Genomic DNA, 20835 nt, shown 5'->3' with positions numbered 1-20835 from the left:
TGCTTATGCAACATGATATCTGTTAAAAACAGGGCTAAACTCGCATGCAATCATAACCACACCTGCCAGTGTAATTGGTCTCCCCATGCATAACCCAACAGAATTTGGCCATTACACGCATTTCAACCTCAATAGAACAAAACCGTGCTGTAAAAAGGAATTTCCCAACTAAAGTCTATTAACTATTACTAGAGTTTGATGAGTCAGTTGTTAGTTCCCGTTGCTGGGTTGATTTTGTCACCTTACAGGCTGGCGGAGTCGTGTTTTTGCAAACTTGGCCAAAACAACGTTTCTAGACAGTTATTTTTTGTTTACCATTTTCATTATACTGAACACTGAAACAGAAATTAACCTACTCCACTGATTTAAAAGACAGCGGTGCTTTAGGAAGCGATGACGAGAGGCAGAAATATGATAACGGTAATGTGAAATCTTACACCAGTATTGTAACCTCCCCTGAACTTTAGCACATAACGATTGGATCTACATACAGGAAGGAGTTTCCTTGTGCCTGTGCTTAGAATCAAAGTCACACACAATCAGAGCCAATTCAGATAGAAATACAATGCATGGAAGATAGTTGCATGTAAAACCGAAAATACCACAATTTACAGTACAATTGCGAACTTGGACTGTGGACGCTATAACGAACGATTCAATATTATATTGAGAATTGTTACGTCCTGTGCTGTTGATAATTAAATCTGTCTTGGTGTAACTGGAACTGCAAAGAGCAGGGCCATACGTTCCATCACTGAGGCCGGAGAGAAAGCCACACAATGGCTGTGGATAATGAGGGCGAGCCCATGGATTGCTGCTGCTGGGATGCAATCCGGGACTTGAGCAACCTCAAATGGGTGATCTGGATGAGGGTGATGTTGAAAGACCCAAAACCTCCAGTGACCCCAGGAACATCAATGATGATGCATCTCAAAATTAAACTGTTGCTGTTTATGGAGGCAGGAAGTAAGGGTGCTGCAGCCTCTAAAATCAGGCACAATTAAAAGCAGTAGCACATAAACAATAGTTTAACTCAGGCCTACTAACTAATACTTCTTCCAGTGTAATACAACTCGCAGCAGGTCGGAGAGTTCCTATCTGTGCACAAATTGAAGTGTTCAGAGAGGTTTCAGAATGAAAGTCTGAGAAATCAAAGACGTGCGATCATCATGTCAGACAGCAGAATTGCTAAATGCTTCCACAGATTTTAAATCCATTAACAATTACCTAGAGCGGCCATACCATTGCAGGCATAGTGGAGAGACATGAAACAGAAATTTCAACTGACAAGAGACAGCTCAAGAGGAATTAATGTCGAGTCCTTGGAGGTATTATCACAATGAGTAAGGTCTTTTACCTGCTCTTTTGTAAAGTGTCAAGATAACATCTGTTATGAGGTGGCGATTTGTAAAAAAAAAAAAAAGATTGATTTGTCATTCTGCGTTTATCTTTTGTGACTCAGTTTAATATTGAAGCAAGTGAAAAATACTGCGGTAATATTATTTCAGAATTTTCACAGTATAATTTAGTTATGTAACAAAAGAAGCCAAAACCCTACCTAACCACTAGTTATTACACCATGAAATTCTCATTATAGCACACATTAATCAAATTCATTGACACATGAATTTGAATAAACCTAGTATAAAGTTAATGCAGCAATTCAAAAAGATTGGTTGGTTGTTTCTAAGCCAATTAGTTGTTTAGGTTGTTAATACAGATTCTTGAGAAGGGGCAATGGATGAGGTGGGAAGTGATCATTAAAATTTAAATGAAATTTATGAAAAATATGTATTTTACCAATTTATTAATTTTTGGTCAAATGTATTTTCTGTACAACTAAATAATATCTATGCCCATTTTCCCAAGTGTATGAATATTGTGATTGGTTGTGGAATTTGCAGAACAACAAAGGGCACCAGTTGAAATTTTGCCCAGCGTAACTCACTGGCGTTGCCTCAGAGTTAGTTTATTTCTTCTGGAGCCAAACAGCAGCATATCGGACTAGTACCGCCAAACAGTGCGCTCCATTCATAGAGGAGAAGGAAACCTCCAACTGCAGCTGAAATCGGTGGTAAAAGAGGGAAAACGTTCCAATCTGAACCGATGTCAGTAGACTTTGCTTTGTATTTGTTTAAATCCCAACCTCTTGTGCATATGCACATCAGTCTTTACACGTGGCTTATTTCATTTAAAAGTCAGAGTTTTAGCAACATCTTGAGGTGAGTCAGGACACAACACCAGTACTTGTTCACTGCAGAGTGTGACAGCGCTCCTAAAAAAGATCATGCATTAAAAGAAAATATGCCTTAGCATATACACATCCACTTCAGCTTTTCGTTTGAGCTTTAAGTCCACCGTGTCTTGGAAAGGGAGAAGAGTCTGTCTCGCGCACTAGAAAGGAGAAGACTATGTCAGTGAAGTCGTGACAGGTCTCTTGGTGTGCGTGGAACACTCGCACCCACACGCTGACCGGATCATCCAGGGGCGACACTTTTCCATCCTCACAAAATCAAGCAGAGTCTACTTCCCCCCCCCCCCACCCCACCCCACCCCACCCAATCTCCAGCACCCACCGCCCGCGCTTTTCTGCATTACCAATCACGGGTGTTTTCCAGCACACCTGTGCTGGAAAACACAATTTACAGTCTGAGATACCCGGTTAGGATGCACAACAGTATCAACACACGTACGACACACCCACTATGAACCAACAGACACCTACCGTGCTGTAGCATGAAGTCCACGTCTATCCCAGAGCTTGTGGGGTGCGTAGCTCAGAGATGTGCATTGATGGCGCGGAGCGCTGATTATATATCAACGGGTGTCTGCGCACAGAGACACGGCTGATTCCTGTCCGAAGCGTTCAGTGCAGCGCCGCCTCTATCTACTCCAGCTGGAGCATAAACACGCCCACCGTGTGTGTGTGTGTGTGTGTGTGTGTGTGTGTGTGTGTGTGTGTGTGTGTGCCTGTGTGCTTGCGTGCTTGCGTGTTATTTGAGTTGACTGATGTAAAAACAAGAATAGACAAAAAAAAAAAATCTAAACATATTATTAGAATATAAGAGTTATGAAGGGAATATTTTTACATATATGGTTTCATTTATTGTTTTATTATATATTTCGTCTTCTAAATTCAAATGTTGTTGAAGAATAGGGAATAATATAAATCGAGTTGACCTTTATTTATATATACATAAAGTTTTTGTCTTTGTCACATTTACAACCTTTACAGCTTCTTAAGGACTACACCACACTCTTTGAAAGTATCAAGTTTTTGTCTTCTATTTGTTTACCCATGCACTCTTAAGCCTGTTAAGATTTTGGGTTATCTGACAGGGGTTTACTTGTGATTTAACCACTGGCTTTCAAGTCTTAGGCCAACATTACATTTGCTGTTTTGGTGTAAAACAAACATTCAACCATTCCATTATAAATCCATAATATCATCGAATTTGAAGGACAAAAGCCACTCAAAGGGAATCCAGCAAACAAATCGGATAATCAAGGAGTGGTATTCAAAGAAAAATCAAGAATCAGCAGAGGTCCAGGACAAAAAGGAAGGAAAGTGGAGTGCTGTTGGATGAGGGGTTAGTTTAGTGCCCCATGTACAGAGGCAACAGTCCTCTAAGTGGGCAGCACAGGATCCAACCTGACCTGTAGCTTCTTTACCACGTGTTGTTACTTTCTCTCCCTCCCTGATTTCCTCTATAAACTATCCTGTCTCTCAAATAAAGGTACAAAAGCAGCCCCCCAAAAATCTAAGAAAAAATATGATGAGAAGTTTCTCAGAGTTCTTACTTGACACCAGAAAAGGCCCATTATCTGGCAGCTTCATTGGAATGCCAGGTTGACCTTTATACAGTCCAAAGAAACTGAAGAAATCTCAATGGAAACAAGAATTTTGGAATAAGAGTGTTATGGAATGAGAAACACAGTTTAAATTTTTTGGATCCAAATTATAAACAATACTTTAGAAACAGAGTTGAAGAGATGAAAGAATGAGTGCTTGCTGTCTCAATGAAACATGGGTTTGCATTTTCATGTCTTCCCAGAAAAGCTAACGATATGCTTAGTTTAGAAAGAGGCCAAACTAGATATTGATTTTAATCTTTAGAAGCCATTTTCTTTTTTTCGTGCTTACATTGTTACTGTATTCTCTGGTTGTATCCAAACAAAGATGCTTAGTAGTAAATCTGGACAATCAGTAAATATTTTGTAAAACTGCAAAGCAAGACCTATGACAGAACTGTAGATTCATTCTTAATGGGGTGAGTTGCCATTGTAACTAATGATGCACACCTGCTCCAAGCAGTTCATGGTCATAATGAGACTTCAACTTGTGTACTACCCAATAACCATTCCCTTAAATGGCCTTGTATGGGTGAATTTGCTTTGTAGGACAGTTCTTTGATCGTCCCCTTTCCATGAAATCTGTTGTTCTATAATAATCACCTGAATTCCACCTTGGCACCAGTCCGACAAACTCAAAACCACTTTGGCTGCTAGAGAGTGCTGACATATAAACCTAAACTAACAGTACATTTTTGGGGATTTGTTGAATTGACTGTGGCTGCCAGAGGGCAGTGTCAATATCTGCTCCACCTTTTTCTGTGTGTGTGTGTGTGTGTGTGTGTGTGTGTGTGTGTGTGTGTGTGTGTGTGTGTAGGTGTGTGTGTGTGTGTGTGTGTGTGTGTAGGTGTATGTGTGTGTGTGTGTGTGTGTGTAGGTGTAGGTGTAGGTGTAGGTGTAGGTGTGTGTGTGTGTGTGTGTGTGTGTGTGTGTGTGTGTGTGTGTGTGTGTGTGTGTAGGTGTGTGTGTGTGTGTGTAGGTGTATGTGTGTGTGTGTGTGTGTGTGTGTGTAGGTGTGTGTGTGTGTGTGTGTGTGTGTGTGTGTGTGTGTGTGTGTGTGTGTGTGTGCAGGGGCTTGTAGCTGAAGTGATGGACAGAAAGGTGCCATGTTACAGTTTGTCATCAGACTCATATATAGAAAAATAAAAATATTTTCACCTTCTTGATGTTGTTTTAGGAGGCCTCTGATGTAGAGACTGAAGACTTTAAAACATTTTTTGTTTTCACAAGTTTTTGCAGATTGATAACATTTTACATCATTGGAAGCAGAATGTCCCCATCTGTGCCCAAATTCTTTCTAAGAACCGTAATGGTTTGATTTATACTCTACTATTCTGTACTTAGTTCACAAAATGTCAAAGATAATAACTCACCAGACCTATGTGTTATGAACAGACATTTACATACTCAACATTTTTTTTTTTTTTACCATAAGTGAACTAAGTCTAATTCCAGTTTTCAGCTGTGGATGCCTCCATTGGAACATCACCTGAGCATCACTGCAAAGCATCAGCCAGAAACCGACGATGCGGGCCCGTCCTCCTGTGGACTCACCTCCCACAGAGGAAACCGTATAGGTCAGGTGCAGTGTGGATCGGGTGGCAGTCGACGGCAGGGGCCTCGGCAACCCGATCCCTGGACACAGCTTCTGACTGTTGGGACATGGAATGTCACCTCACTGGGGGGGAAGGAGCCTGAGCTTGTGCGGGAGGTTGAGAGGTACCGGCTAGATATAGGCTCACCTCCACGCACGGCTTGGGCTCGGAAACCCTATGGCTGGACACTTCACTTCTCTGGAGTAGCCCGCGGTGAGAGGCGACTGGCTGGTGTGGGTTTGCTTATAGCCCCACAGCTCAGTTGCCATGTGTTGGAGTTAACCCTGGTGAATGAGAGGGTCCACCATGACATGAAAAGGCACTAACAGATAGTTATCCCACATGACATCCCGCCTATTTAACCTCCTGAATTTGACCTAGAGACTGGTGCTCCAAAATGGATGGAAGTAGAGTGTACAGTATGGTGTGCAAGATCTGCATCAGCCCTGGGTCGAATGGAGTACCGTATAAGCTCTACAAGAATGCACCAGATGTGCTACGCTATCTTTGGAGGCTCACAAGAATAGTATGGCAGAAGGGAATACTACCTAGGCATGGTGAAGGGCTGGAGGGTTGCTAATTCCCGAGGAGAAGGATGCAACAGACATAAGTCAATTCCGCCCAATCTGCCTTCTCAATATTGAGGGGAAAATCTTCTTCAGCATGATAGCTCAGAGGTTGTCCACCTACCTGGAGAAGAACAAGCATGTTGATACATCCATACAGAAGGCTGGCATTCCTGGGTTCTCTGGTTGCTTGTAGCACACCATGTCATCTTCCTTGACTTGGCTGATGCCTTCAAATCAGTTTCCCATATGTTGGGATGTCCTATATGTCCCATGTTCCATCATCTGTCACTAGTCTAGTAAAAGCCTACTTCAAAGACCTGCAACTGTGCTTCACAACAGCTGACTTCACAACATCATGGCAAAGCGTAGAAGTTGGCATCATGTCAGGCTGTACACTTACCCCCCTGGCCTATACAATGGCCATGGAGGTCATCATCAGGGCCTCAAAAAGGGTAGTGGGGATGAGCGAATTAAAAACGGGATCAGCCTTCCACCTATGCGAGCATACATGGATGACATGACCACTCTGACGACTACTGCAGCATGCACCAGGCGGCTACTTGGAAAATTGCAGGAGAGCATCAAATGGGCCTGGATGAAATTCAAGCCGAAAAAGTCACAAAGTATCTCTATAGTCAAAGGACAACTTCAAAACGTAAAGTTCTTCATCGGTGATGATCTGATACCGACAGTGTCCAAGCAACCTGTCAAAAGCCTGGGAACAGCACAAGCCCCAGGGACAAGGACCAAGTGCAACAAATATGACAGAACATCACCAACAGTCTGGAAAACATCAACAAGACCCTTCTACCAGGGAAGCTCAAGCGAGCTATGAGCTCCCAGTAATGACTGTAGAGAAGATGGAGCGAACCATGACATCATAAGTGAAGAAATGGCTTGGCTTCCCACGCTGTATAACTATCATCAGCCTCTATGGCAAAGGGGTCCTTTAACTGCCGATCACAAGCCTCACTGAAGAGTACAAGTGCTCTAAAGTAAGACTTCAGATGACTTTAAAGGTCTCCAGAGACCAAATCATCAGCAACGCTGCTCCACCCTGTTGACTGGACGGAAATGGATACCATCTGAAGTGATGCATCATGCTACGTCAGCCCTGAGGCACAGTGATATTGTAGGGCATGTCCAATAGGAAGAGGAGGCTCTGGCCTTACAGCAAGTAAGCCAACTTGGCATAAGGCCTCAACATCAGAGAGGAGGAAAATGGTGGTCGACGAGGTCGGTTGTCAGGAGGAGGCAGACAGAACAGCAAAGGCTGTCTCTCTTGTAAAGCAGGGGCAATGGATGAGGTGGGAAGGCCTGGAAAGGAGAAAGCTCAGCTGGAGGGAAATGGAAGCAAGCAACATCAGCTTCATCATCAGAGCCATCTCTGATGTTCTCCCATCTCCACTAATGGTATGGCGAGGATGCGACCTGTGCCCTCTGCCCAAATCCAGCAACTATCAAGCACATCCTGACCAGTTGTAAGACCAGCCTCACTCAAGGACGCTACACCTGGAGGCACAACCTCGTCCTCAAGGATCTGGGTGCAGCTCTTGAGAACAAGAGGATGACAACAAACTCCTTGCCCCTGAGAGCAACCAACTCCATCACGGCCCCAACCTTCATCCAAGAAAGACAGAAAAAGCCCAACCATCCCCCCTACTAAACCAGAAGTTGGCCAACTAGCCATGGCCCGGGACTGGAAGATGTAAGTCAATATTGGCCAGCAACTAATCTTTCCACCTGAGATGGTATCCGCTACCCTTAGGCCAAACGTGGTACTCTGGTCCCCATCACAGAGCTCACAGTCCCATGGGAGAATTTAACAGAAGAGGCCTATGAGCGCAAGAAACTGTGCTACACAGAACTGAAAGTTAAAACTTTCCTTTTCAAAATAAATCTTATAGTTAGGGCTGGCTTTGGTATCGACCTGCTCATAGTTATGCCGCTATAGGCCTAGAATACTGGCGTCTTAAACTCTTATCTCTTTCTTCCTCTCTCTCTCAGCTTTCATATCATATTACTGCCTCAGGAGCTCCTGAGCTGTTGATGAGGATGGCCTGCCCAAACAACCAACCCCCCCACGATGAGGATGGCCTGCCCAAACAACCAACCCCCCCACGATGAGGATGGCCTGCCCAAACAACCATTGTTTTCCATCATGTCACGTGTTTCATGATTCTGACATTAACTCTCTCCCCACCTTCAAATCACAGCTCAAAATTCACCATTCCTTACTGTTGCTTATTGTTTTATGTAGTTCGTGTTGGTGGTTTTTTAACTCTACTGTAAGGCGCCCATACACAAAATGTTTAATCAATAATTCAAAAACAGATTTTTAGGCTACGTCTTTAAAATTGACTGATGAACTGTCCATAATATTAAACTCTTTACTTTCACTACCTAATATGGTTTCAAGTTATCCAGACTGACAAGCAGAAATCTCTTTAAGACAGACCCCTGCTCATTTTAAAATAAAGCATAACATAAGCATTACACTAGTGTAAGATTGTAACTCTTTAACGCAGGAAAAAAATGGACAGACACATTTCCATGCACCCTTTATTCCATGTTACCATGAAATTTCCACCTTCGAAAAAAAAAAAAAAAAAGCAATCCATTTAATGACATGTTGGCTTAAGTTAAGTTTTACACATGAACAAAGTCCAATTCCACAAGCTTCATTTGCCTTTATTTGTATATGGCAATTTCAGTGATTAAAATCAATGACACAACGACCACCCTGTGTATAAGCTTATATGTATAGAGAAGCTGTGGAGTTATACCATTACAAAAATTTATAATACAAACCAGCTTTGGAGACAGTGTAAACCTATCAACATTTAGACCGGAAATTTGTGTACAAATGTCAGTAGCAAAACAATAATCAACATTGAAGAAGGGTCTTCATTTCCTTTAAAAAGAGTAGCCAGTGAAAATGTAAGCGATGATCGAAGGCTTGCTGTTTAAATAACATAAGCCCAACAATAGTTATAATCAGAAAACATCAATGACCAACAGACATCATTATCACTTCACAGCAATACACTGATCAATCAAACAACACTGCAAGTTGCTGAGCAAATGTCCCTCAAACACGATCCTTCAAGTGTTTCAGCAACAAGCGCTACACAATTTATATATATACTTCAGTTTTTGAGTTTAAATAATTTGTGTCAAGTATTAAGTTATTAGCAGGAGAAAAAGACACAGATAAGTCAACTTGAAATGTTCAACTATTACAGGAGATCTGATGTGTTCCATAGTTCAACAACATCTTATCTGCCTTCGTGGTTCTTACATACACCCTTGGAGTTTGCATTGGGACAACAACTACTCTTCCAGACAACAGTTAGTAAAATCAAGCATCCCTGGCCACTGCAGGCAGAAACACATTACAAAAAAAGGCATGGTCGTGGTCAGGCTAAATTTGGTAGTAATTTGCTGTCATTTTAGTTTCCCCCAGGCTGTCTGGGTGTCACAGTGATTGACTGATTGATTCATCTAAAGCATAGCAGCAGTTATCAGTCCTCCTGAGGAACACAAGGGCCCTGCTGTTGTCTGCAGGACTGTGAAATGTCTGTAAACATAAGGCTTTATTTCTAAAACAAAATAACTGATAAATTCAGTAAATACTCTAACCAATAACATCATGTCCACCTACAGCTAAGAAACAATACTCCCTAGCAATATTTCACGGCACTGATTCAAGTCTGTTGCGGTTTAAAATCAGCAGTTAAGTCTTACTATCATATGATCTGCAGTAACCAAAACACAGCCCTGATACCTGCTTCTCTCTCTTTTATCCAAGTGTTTGTGTGAGCAATATTTGGTGACTTCTTGTTGCATTACTTAGTGGCAAATGTTTAAGTTGTTGTGGCACAAGTCACAGATATAATACCACAAAATAGAATTGAATGCCAAAGCATAATGAAAAACATAACTCAAGTGTGGGCTATGGAACAGAATGACATTTTCAACAAAAGCCTCACAAATTGGTGGAATGTTGAGATGAACTGCTAAATTATTTTGTAAATATTTCTTGGCTTGATTTAGGATTAAGAAATACAGATTATGTACACATTCGCCAAATAAAACATTTTTTTTAATATATATATAAAGTTGAGTAGGTCCTTATATCTTCTTAAGGGAGAGTTGTGAACAAAACAAATCCAGCCAATAACAAATACTTGGAGACAATACAACACCTAAAAGCGCGGAGCATTATCCTGCAGGAAAATGTTATGTTATATTTGATCTGTTTTATCCCCTGAGAACTCTTATTCTCTGTAAACAAACACTGAAGAAGTCTTTAAGAACCGAAGCTGAGATAACAAGGGTTAGCTCTGGTTGCAGCCCCAATCTGTTGATGGAGATTTAACATCGAAGCCCCATTCCATGTTCGTCAGCACCATTTTTTTTTATTTTTTTTTACAGATATGACAAACATGAAGCCCTGGAGCCCATTTGTAGGGAACTCAGATATACAATCTATCTAAAGCCTGGCATATACTTCACCATGGTACAAAAGTCATACAAAGCCCACGATATATGTGCTCACCCTGTGTGAGTTAAATTGGGACAGAGATGAAGTGAGCTCTGGATTTGAGTTGTCTCATATACAGCTCAAATACAAACATCAGAAAAGCTGCTTCTATCAAGGACGCAAGACAAAATCTGTATACACCAGGCTTTACTTAAATAGCATTTTTGGTTAACATCACCTAATCCTTCTGCTGAGGCGTTTACCAATCATGTCAATAAATGATGACGTTCGATAAAGAATTAGAAGCTATCACAATGCAATTCATTTCTCACTTTAAAGATAAATCTGCTCTTTATCGCTCTGTTAAATGTGTAATAGTTTGGATCAGACAAGCACATTTTGAAAATTGGCATTTTTTAAAATTAGTAATATCTGCATTCTGAATAATTTTCTTCCTGAACAGTTTGTTTTGAAATCATGAAAGGATTCTCGTTAGTAGCAAGTTTTCAGCCCTTCAGCTCCCTGAATGAGAGAGAAACATGCATCAGGGCTGCAAGGATTACAGCTGCAATTCAGAGATGTGAAGGAGTGCACTTAATTTGAAACCCACTACAAAAAAAAACATTTTTGCATTTAAAAACATGGAATGCTAATAACCAATGACATCAACATAGACGTATCAAACAGAAAAAAAACTGTCCTGAATATCTGCACATTTAAATGCAAATCTTAAATGAACCCTGAATGGTAACTTAAAGTGAACGGGGCAAAAGAATCATCTGCATCACAAAAAGCATTTTGATAGCTTTTCAACTGATTAGAAAAAAAAACCTAAAACAATGATGAAACAAGTCTCAGTCAAAAATAAATTGAAGGTTATATGTTGGAAGAAAAAAAAAAGATAGAAGACTAAGAAAATGAGGATGTCAATGTATGAAGACTGAGTGGGAACACTCAAACACTGCAGTGCAAACTTCAGGCTGGGGTTCACAGGTAAACTGTATGCACAAAGAGAACCAGCCAAGTTTGAGGGACGCTACATGTAAAGCCTTCATGCTTCTGTCCAAACTGGTCCTTTCCACAGCTGCACTTCAACAATCTTAAATCACCTCTGTCAGTCAACTTCATATTCTTATCTTTAAATGTCTCTAATGACAGTTGAAATCAAGAGGTCAGTTTACTCTAGTCATGCCTGAATGCTTAGAGAGGAACTTCGGAGATGATTATGAGATGGCTTCATAAGATTTTGTAGATGAACCCAGACCTGAGAGCTGAGGTCCACTCAGGAGGTAGGAAGCTCAAAGGAGATAAACTGCTTGAGTCTCTCAAGATACTGGGCATACAGTTCAATGTCGTTGTGTCCCGCCCCCTCAACCCAGAGAGGCTCCACAGCACGGGGGCAGCGCTCGTACATTGCCAGGCCATGAGAGAAGTCAATCACCTCGTCCTCTGTACCATGGATCACCAACACTGGGGAGGCAACCTTGGACACCTTGTCTATACTAAGAAAGGGAAAGAGTCAAGAGATATTAAGTAACTTGTTTGAATCCATACATATATAAAGCTTTATTGCAGACAAAGGTCTATATCATACACATACATAAGTAGTATAAAAAGGAGATACAAAATACATAGGAAATCACATATTAGCCTATACGACATACAGGCAATTGCACCAATGCCTTCTTAACCTAGAAGTGAATCTGCAACAGCAGAGGGCCGACTAGGGCTTCAATTATTTGATTCTCTGACTTGTCATAAAGCTAAACATCAATTGTCTTAAGGAGTGCCTCACAGGTAGGCACTCTGGTGGACACAAATAATTGACTGGCACTATGCCACCTAGGGACCTGAAGCAGCAACCTCATTGCATCATTGTATGCTACCTAAAGCCTCTGCATGCTCTATTTCTTAGACCACAATTGAGCAGTATATAGTGGTGTTATATAGTTATAGTGGTGCTCCTTGTTTTCTCAACAAGGAGCATGTCACAGAGTCAGACCACATAGCAAACTTCCTTATAAGCATGTTAGCTTGAGAATAGAATTTACAGCGCTGTCGGTCGAGGTCTTTGTCATCTGTCCAGTCATCAGATATCACATGACCTTGGTATTTAACCTCTTCACACACGTCAAGAGGGCTGTCTGACAAATAAAAGGTCAGGAAAGTGAATTTCCTGTCCTCAGCACTTCTAACTATCATTCTATGGCTTTTCTTAGCATTATATTTTACGTCATGATCAAGGCCATACTGGGAGCACGCCTTCAGCGTCTGCTGCAGCCCAGCACTATATGGACAGAGCAAGACCAGGTCAACTGCACACATATATATGTATATACATTCATTACATATGTATGTGTACACACACGAAAAGTCACAGTCTCTGGGAAAAAGGGCAGTATTATTAGGAAACAATGCACAGTTACATTTTATAAATTTAACAAAATCACAAAAATAAAAAACATTATTTTTTGCATATGCAAAAGTCGGGGCACCCTGAGAGGTTCACAGGGTGCGTTCAGATTGTCCCTCCCATCCACTTTCACGAGCCTTTTTTCCTTAACCCCAGAAGCAGTTAAGTGCCATGATAGGAGCCGTTCGAATAAAGGAACTATCAGACATCATTCTCTAAAAGTTAAGGAAAGGTGGCTCATTGCTTCCTTTATAACCTCCTTCAGCATAGGAAACACTGGACCATCCTTTACAAAAGGTGATAAGAAAGTGCCGCCCCATGATTCATTGCGGCCGCAACTTTTAAAGCGACTCGCGCATCCGACCCATATCCGAGCGTTCAAAAAAAACTAACAATCTGTCAGAGGAGAAATGTGGAGAATATCTGCACATTGATTTGACTTAATTATTTACAGCCTTTGTATTCATTTCATTTCTTTTTACACCTTCTCACACCTCGTGGTTTTTAGGATTATGTCACCGGTAAGAAGGCACAAGGGGAAACATTTTTAGATGTTGTAGTCCATTTTCTGTAAACTGTAGTTCCACCACGGCAGACTCGCGTCACTAACCTCCGCCGCCGTCACATTATTATGACAAGTCCTTTTTGAATTCTCCTAACACCTTTCCTTAACCCCGTGACGTTTTCACAGGGTTAAGGTAAAGTGGATAGTGAAAGTAGATAGGAGGGACAATCCAAATGCACCCAAAGTGTCCGATTCTTTTTATGAGCTCAGCTCGTTAGTCCTGAAGTGTGTTTCAGCAATTGTCATTAAGGAGCGCCACCTGGTGCCAATTTCGCAAGCACTCGTGCTACTAAGAAGCTGTAAGGAAGAATGAAAGTTATTGATGCCCACAATGCCGGGAGGCCTACAAGAAGACAGCAAAGTGTTTTCAGCTTGCAGTTTCCACCGGGTGAGGTCTAATTAAGAGATGGCAGGTGAGGGGAACTGTGGAGGTCAAGATGAGTTCTGGAAGACCAAAGAAACTGTCAGAGAGAACAGCTCGTAGGCTGGTTAGAAAGGTAAAAGAAAACATTTGACTTCCAAAGACCTGCAGGAAGATTTAGCAGACTTAGGATTGGTGGTGCACCCTTCCACTGTGCGGTGACACTTGAACAAACACGACCTTCATGGAAGAGTCTGCAGAAGACCTTACCCGTGAGCACATCATAAAAGACAACGCCAATAATACGCAACAGAGCATCTACAGAAGCCTGATGACTTTTGGAAACAAGTGCTGTGGACTGATGAGGTTAAACTAAAACTATTTGGCCACAATAAGCAAAGGTATGTTTGGAGGAAAAAAGGAGCAGCACTTCATGGAAAGAACACCTAACAACCAACTGTCAAATATGGGGGCGGTGGATCCATCATGCTTCGGGGTTGTGTTGCAGCCAGCGGGACAGGAAGCATTGCTTGGGTGGAGGGAAGAATGGATTCCATTAAATACCAGCAAATATCACAGCATCTGTAGAAAGGCTGAAGCTGCAAAGAAGATGGCTTTTACTACAGGGTAATGATCCTAAACATACTTCAAAATCCACCACGGACTACCTGAAGAAATGCAAGCTTACAGTCTTACAGTCTCCAGACTTAAACGTTATTGAAAAGCTGTGGGTAGATCTTAAAAGAGCTGTGCATGCAACATGAGACGAGCCAAGAATATTGCAGAACTAGAAGCCTTTTGCAAGGAAGAGTGGGGGAAAATCCCAAAATAATAGAATCCAGGGGTCTCATTTATAAAACAGTGCGTAGAATCCATTCTAAAAATGTATGTGCAGCAAAAACCCGGAAATGGCATGTGCACAAAATAATACAGAATTAATAGAACTATTTGTACGCACCCAAAGTTCCCTTTATAAATTACGACCCCCATGTTCCGCCTTGTACACGCCCACATTCAACCATAAACAGTCAATGCAAAGCAGCTGGTGAATGAAAATGCAAACAATGAGGTGGCAGAGCAAAGGTTTCCAGTGCTGGATCACGCCGAAAACCAGAAAAGGAGGAACTTGTGAATGAAGGTCAGAAAGTACATATCGTGAGATTGCTGCAGCAGGAAGGTTACAAACTAACGAAGAAGTGCCAAAACATCCTCCTTTAAAGTAAACTGGTGGCATTATGGTTTTTGTCTTAGTTTAATTCTGATTTCTGCACCAGTGATTTCATAAGTGTACAGTAGTACGGTCCTCTGACGTTTGTTCGAGATAATGAAGGCATATAACCCTTTATCAAATTACTTTTATTTGGCCAATGTACCTCTCCTTTCATGCTCTAATCTTGCTGCACTGACTCTGTACTGTGTGTTCTCAATGTGCAACCTTTCAAGGACACTTTGTTTATCAGAAACTAACACACGAGCGTCACACCACTTCTGCTAAAACAGCACACCAACATTCAAGAGGAGGCACCTTACTGCAACTATACAATCCTCTGACTTTTGACATTCGTGGTCCATGCTCTGGTTTTGGTAGCTGACCTGCAATAACAATAAACCCTTGTTATCTGCATTGTATTTCCTTGCTTTATTAAACCCTGTGGTTTGTTCAATTTAATCCTGAGTCTCTTTTCTTCCTTCGCTAAGAAAACCAACACGTTTTTTATTTTGTACCGTAAATTTCGGACTATTGAGCGCACCTGGATATAAGCCGCACCGGCAAAAAATAAGTAAATAAATGTATTTGTACATATATAAGCCGCACTTGATGAGGTGACCACATTGACCAGGTGTATTTGCGGATGTAGCCGGTAGCCTACGTATTTAATTAAAAGTTAAAACAATGTTTTTGTGTCACGTCTTTCTGTGTAAATCGCTTTGTTACAATGTGGACACCTGCGGCTTATAATCAAGTGCGGCTTATATATGTACAAATACCACTAGCTGATCCTTGTGTGATAAGAGAGTGAACAGAGATGTAGCGTCTGAAACAAAGTTACTGTGCATGACAACAACAAAAAAAATCCAAGCTTCATGACCCGTTTGTCTGAAAGTTGTGTTGTCTTTTAGTTGCGTTATGTATTTTCTCTTGCATGCAATGCTTGTCTTGTCTGTTGATGTTGTGGGTCAACCCTCACCTGGGGAAGGCATCAAAGCAGTAAGTCTTCCTTGTATTCGGGAAGGCCACCCGTAGCCCTGACATGAGCGGTGAATGGAGAATGACAGCAGCACACTCATAGCGAGAAGCCAGGTCGATGGTTGGAACAGTGCCAATGCTCTGACCATACAGGATGATGTTCTCAGGTGTTACCCCATACCTGTAAAACAACAACAAAATATGGACAGCAATTAATTCACATTGTGTTTAAAAGTAAATATTTATGGCAGCAAATGTCATGTGGTGCAACAATCGATTTACATATTGTGATTATGATGGTGAAAGATGGGCGATGTTTCTGGCGCCCTCCCAGCATGCCATAGGTTCTGCCACAAAAACTACCAGAGCTCCCCATACACAGATTGGTGACAGACATACCAACAAGATTAAACAGTGCAGAATAGTGCGTATGATATGTTCGAAACGCTTCCTTGAGCAACAGCCAGCGGTCACAGCTGCACTACTGTCACCCGAGGTCAGAAAGATAAGCACCTTCACTGGTCAGACATATCAAATGCGGAGGAGTTCATCCAGACCCTGAAGCCAACTAAGGTAGCGAGATGTGTCATTTCAGATGAGTCACCCAACACTCTCCATCATTGCCTCACTACACGCACAGCTCTTGCAAGCCATCATGGAAACCGTCGGAGATGACTAATTTGTCAGAGAACCCAAAGAAGCTATTCATCAAAACGTTCAATAAAGATTTATGAGTAACACTTATTCTTTCAGTAATTAGACACCTGCAGCTGTCTCAACTGATCAGGTACGATCAGTGCGTCTCCACAGGTAGTTCTGAAAGGACCAAAGCCATAACAAGGGCCGTCAGCTAATGTATTGCAGCAGAATGTGATTTTGTGAGGGAAACGTTAATAGTTCTGAGTTAAACTATCTTGTCCAATATGTGATTTTTAGGTTTAATAAGTGCCCAAAAAAGTGTTAGCTCAATACACCAAAAGGTGTCAATGTTTGTGAATGTTGTTTGTCAATGTTAAAATGCATAATTTTATATATAGGCTATACTGATTACCCAAATACTTTATTTATTGGAGACTCTTTTGGTTAGCATAATTACTATATATATATATATATATATTTGAAATGTTTAATTTAAAACGATATTCAAAAAGAAACCTGAGCAGGTGTACAAGTCTGAACTGTTGATGCTGTTGACTCCACCTACAGGTGGATCACAGACTTCCTTTCCAACTAAGACAGCAGGTGAAGCAGCAGGTTGCACATACGTCCTTTAACATTGGGAGAACGCATCAACATTTACTTCATAAAAATCGCATATACATATTGCTCAAAAGTTTCCCACTTCTCCGCAACATACCTCACCAGATGGCGCACCCAAAAAAACAAGGACCTACTCAATTTAAAAAGTATTTATTGTTCAGGTATCAGAAACAAAATTAGGATGGACCTAGTTTAACAGGGCGAGGTTTAGCTCTTGCACAGTGTACATCTGACACACAGAAGAACATGCAATGTTTTGTATATATTAACTCCAGGCCAGGGCAAAAAAAAACAACACACGATTACTCGATCTTTATATTTATCATCACATGATCCACTGATGTCTGATAGTTCCTACTCACTTGTTCTTGAGCACCTGCCAGGCTGCCTCGATGTCTGCATACAGATTTTTCTCAGAAGGTTTTCCAGAGCTGACTCCGTATCCTGAGTAATCGTAGGAGAACACGTTACAGTTGATTCTGGAGCCGAGGCCGATGTAGAAACTGCACATCTGTCCCAGATCCACGGCGTTACCGTGAGAGAACAGGAGAGTGTACCGACTGTTCGGAGCGCAACGCACAAACATGCATCCTACTCGATTTCCTCGGCTGCTTCTGGTGCTTATAACTTCAACTGCGTCAAGTTCACGCTGTGAGTATTGCCAGTCTGCCCGCTCTGTTAAATGTAAGCTAGTCACCCCGTTAGCATCGGTGTGCAGTGAGTATGTGGGCTCCGGGGGGAGGAAGGCTAGCTTGGCCGCTATGCGGCTGGGACAGGGTGGACAACAGAACAGCCAGCAGAGTTCACCGAGAGAAAATCCATTCATCCTGGGTCCTTCTTCGGGCATTGAATAGCAGTGCAACCCAGTGATTAATTATTTTGAAATAAAAGTTATTCTTCTGAATTTAAGTCCCATTCATTTCCAAATAAATCCGTGAAGAACAGTCTTAGTAGCAGGTGGCTCTGCAGCTAACCCGCTAGCTGTGTGCTAGGTAGCGGCAAACAAGCTCGGACCTCATATAAGTCAGAGATTTCCTTCAACAAAATTGAACATTAATGATAGTTTACAGCTCGGCACAGCGATTGGGCATGGTAGAAAAATTGCACCCTTGAAATACATCACTTACTACTCCTAAAGAGTTACCCTCTGAAGGAAGAAATGACAACGGCCAAAGGAGGCAAATTGGACTTCCGGTTCTTCTTCTTCTTGTTCTTATGTATTTCCGCCAGATGCCTTGCGGCACATTGCTGCCTCCCTTCTCAGTCAGAAGTACTTCAGTTCTTAAAAAATAAATTCTGATGGGGACATGACATTGACATCTCCACAGAATATAGGCCAAAAGAGCAATGAAAAGGAGGTTGAACAAACAACGGTAATAAATAAATAAATAAATAAAGGTTAGTAACTGTTGCACTAAGCAAAACAAATATGTTTTTGGTGTGCACGTCCACTCAGTGGGGAAGTTACACACAAAACAAAACATGATTCATGAGGAAATGAAAATAAATGTTGTTAGGTCAGTGGAAAAACCAAAATAAAATCAATCAAAAAGAAGAGGATATTAGGCTCAATGCAACTAAAAAGGTACCACGATCAGGTTAAAAAGATGTGCTTGAAAATGAGTTTACACCTAGAGTTGGGCCTCTTTTCTTTGGTGTTGGGGATGTTACAGAAACAAAGCCCTATACTGTAAATGTAATCAATGTAATCATTTTATTAGGGAAAAAGTTCATCTTTGAGGCAACTGGAGTAGAATCCTTAAATATACACAGATTTAAGGGTTTCCTTTAACACCAGTTTATTTTGGAATGACATATAAAACATAATGATTATTTTAATCGATGTGAAAAGATCATAGAGGCCGAGGGATGGTGAGAGAAGACTTGCATATCTAAATAAAAATACAGAAACAGTCTATCCTTCCAATTTTGTGTTTTCCTTGGCAATAATATATACAGTAGGTTACTGTCGAGCTAGTTTTGGACTATCCTAACATATTTCTAAATGTTAATGGCAGAATAAGAGACCCATGATAAGTCTATCAAAAGATATGGGAGGCCTAGGCCAGCCAAATTTGACATATTTTTGTGGACTTGGAAATTCGTTGTCAAAGGAATTTACATGATGGAAAAGATGACTTTTAAAAATAAGAATGCAAAATGCTAAATTTATTGACAGATGGTGATGGAGGCTGCATAGACCCAGGCGGGGAGGGGAAAATGTGGTCATATCTTAAGTTATCATTTATAGATCTTGTACAGGGAATGTATGAAAACACAATGGTGGTAGTAAAAAACTGATGAAATGCTGACAGGAAATAATGGTCAACAATGGTGAGGCTTGTGTCACTTTTTTGTTGTGTGTGGTTCTCTATGTGGGGTGCTGGTTTGTTGTTACTTAAAATCACAGCCTACATGTTGCTGCAGAAGCTGTGGCTCAAACTCCAGACCTTACAGTGCATGTCTGCTTGTCTTGGGTGACAACCAAATCCACCAACTGAGCCGCTGTTTGGACTTGGGATACATCTATGCTGTTGCCACTAATCAGGCTGCTGTTGCACCATGCTAGATATTGTTCTACAATAAAGATTTGAAGATGTTCAGATTGAGTATAGCTATTAATTTTTATACAGGTAACTTGACAAGGTAAGGATATAACAGACATTATATTTTACACAAACAGACACATAAATATGCACGCACACAACAATCAAGCAGGAAATGTGGAGTGGATCCAGACAACAGCAACATGTTTATGCAAAACTAAGACATCCTGAGAATTAAATGTTCCTTTCCACCCTTTGGCAATCAATCACAAATGCTGCAGAGCTTAGCCAATGTCAGCGTGGAATTCAAGAGGCTAATCAAAGTGCATGTCATGTCAGGAAGGAATGTGGGGAAATTATTTTTAAATCACTTAGTAGTTTGTGAGTCCAGACTAGAGAACAGTCTGGGCCAAGAAGGAAAGATGCCAAGAGCATCCAGAATTGAGCTTTGACACGTACTATTTTTAAAAAAATGTTGATTTATGGAAGCTGTGTGGAAAGATGAAATGAAGCAAGAAATGCATAGTATATTAAAGTATATTGTAAAATGTGTGGAATGCTGGTGTTCACAAGTCTCGTCTTCTGTTAAAAAAGTACAGCACTCCAGAGCCCAGTTCAGGTGTATCCAATTAGATTAAAGCTATAGGATTGAATCAAATCTTGAAATTGTGTTGTTAAAAAAAATAATTTAATCAGATTGCTCAAGTAATCCAGTTTTTTTTTCACTGGGATAAATCCTCCAGTTTGTGTTGTTAAAACGTTTACTAAGATTAGGATGAGATGGCTGTTCAACATGCCTGGTTGTGCTTTAAGTTTCTGCCACAAATACAAGTGATTAAAAGTGCATTATGTAGTTTTGGTAGAGAAATGTCAATGTTTGACAAATGTACATATTCTGTGGTATATGTTCATAACTCTATAAACAAACTGTCCTCAGAGGAAAATTTGTTCCCTGAAAAACAGTTTGAAGATAAAATGTTACAGGAGAAGTTATATTGGA

At 41.0% G+C, this 20835-nt stretch overlaps 2 protein-coding genes across 2 annotated transcripts in view; both read right to left on the bottom strand.

Annotated features, from left to right (window-relative positions):
• Nucleotides 1-2892, bottom strand: part of cemip (cell migration inducing hyaluronidase 1) — an 89502-nt gene extending 86610 nt beyond the window's left edge. Inside the window, exon 1 of the mRNA XM_079340424.1 lies at nt 2726-2892. The gene's annotated coding sequence lies outside the window, so the exon portion shown is untranslated. The remainder of the gene's footprint in view (nt 1-2725) is intronic.
• A 5672-nt stretch (nt 2893-8564) lies between these two features.
• On the bottom strand, nt 8565-18531 carry abhd17c (abhydrolase domain containing 17C, depalmitoylase). Its single transcript, XM_079340043.1, has 3 exons — nt 17652-18531; nt 16031-16210; nt 8565-12004 (listed from the first exon to the last, which is right to left on the bottom strand). The coding sequence occupies exons 1-3, from the start codon at nt 18134-18136 to the stop codon at nt 11785-11787; spliced, it is 885 nt and encodes a 294-aa protein (XP_079196169.1). The 5' UTR covers nt 18137-18531; the 3' UTR covers nt 8565-11784.
• Nucleotides 18532-20835: the final 2304 nt, after the last annotated feature.

Source organism: Symphodus melops, assembly GCF_947650265.1.
Source record: "Symphodus melops genome assembly, chromosome: 3".
NCBI lineage: Eukaryota > Metazoa > Chordata > Actinopteri > Labriformes > Labridae > Symphodus > Symphodus melops.
This window is presented reverse-complemented; position numbering and strand designations above follow the sequence as displayed.

What these genes read in the sequence shown, in the direction of transcription:
- abhd17c (XM_079340043.1), bottom strand. Translation starts at nt 18,136, where the DNA reads ATGCCCGAAGAAGGACCCAGGATGAATGGATTTTCTCTCGGTGAACTC. An exon ending in TGGCAGGTGCTCAAGAACAA is followed by an intron (nt 16,211 to 17,651) that starts GTGAGTAGGAAC and finishes GTTGTTTTACAG; the next exon opens with GTATGGGGTAACACCTGAGA. An exon ending in TGCTTTGATGCCTTCCCCAG is followed by an intron (nt 12,005 to 16,030) that starts GTGAGGGTTGAC and finishes TCCCTTTCTTAG; the next exon opens with TATAGACAAGGTGTCCAAGG.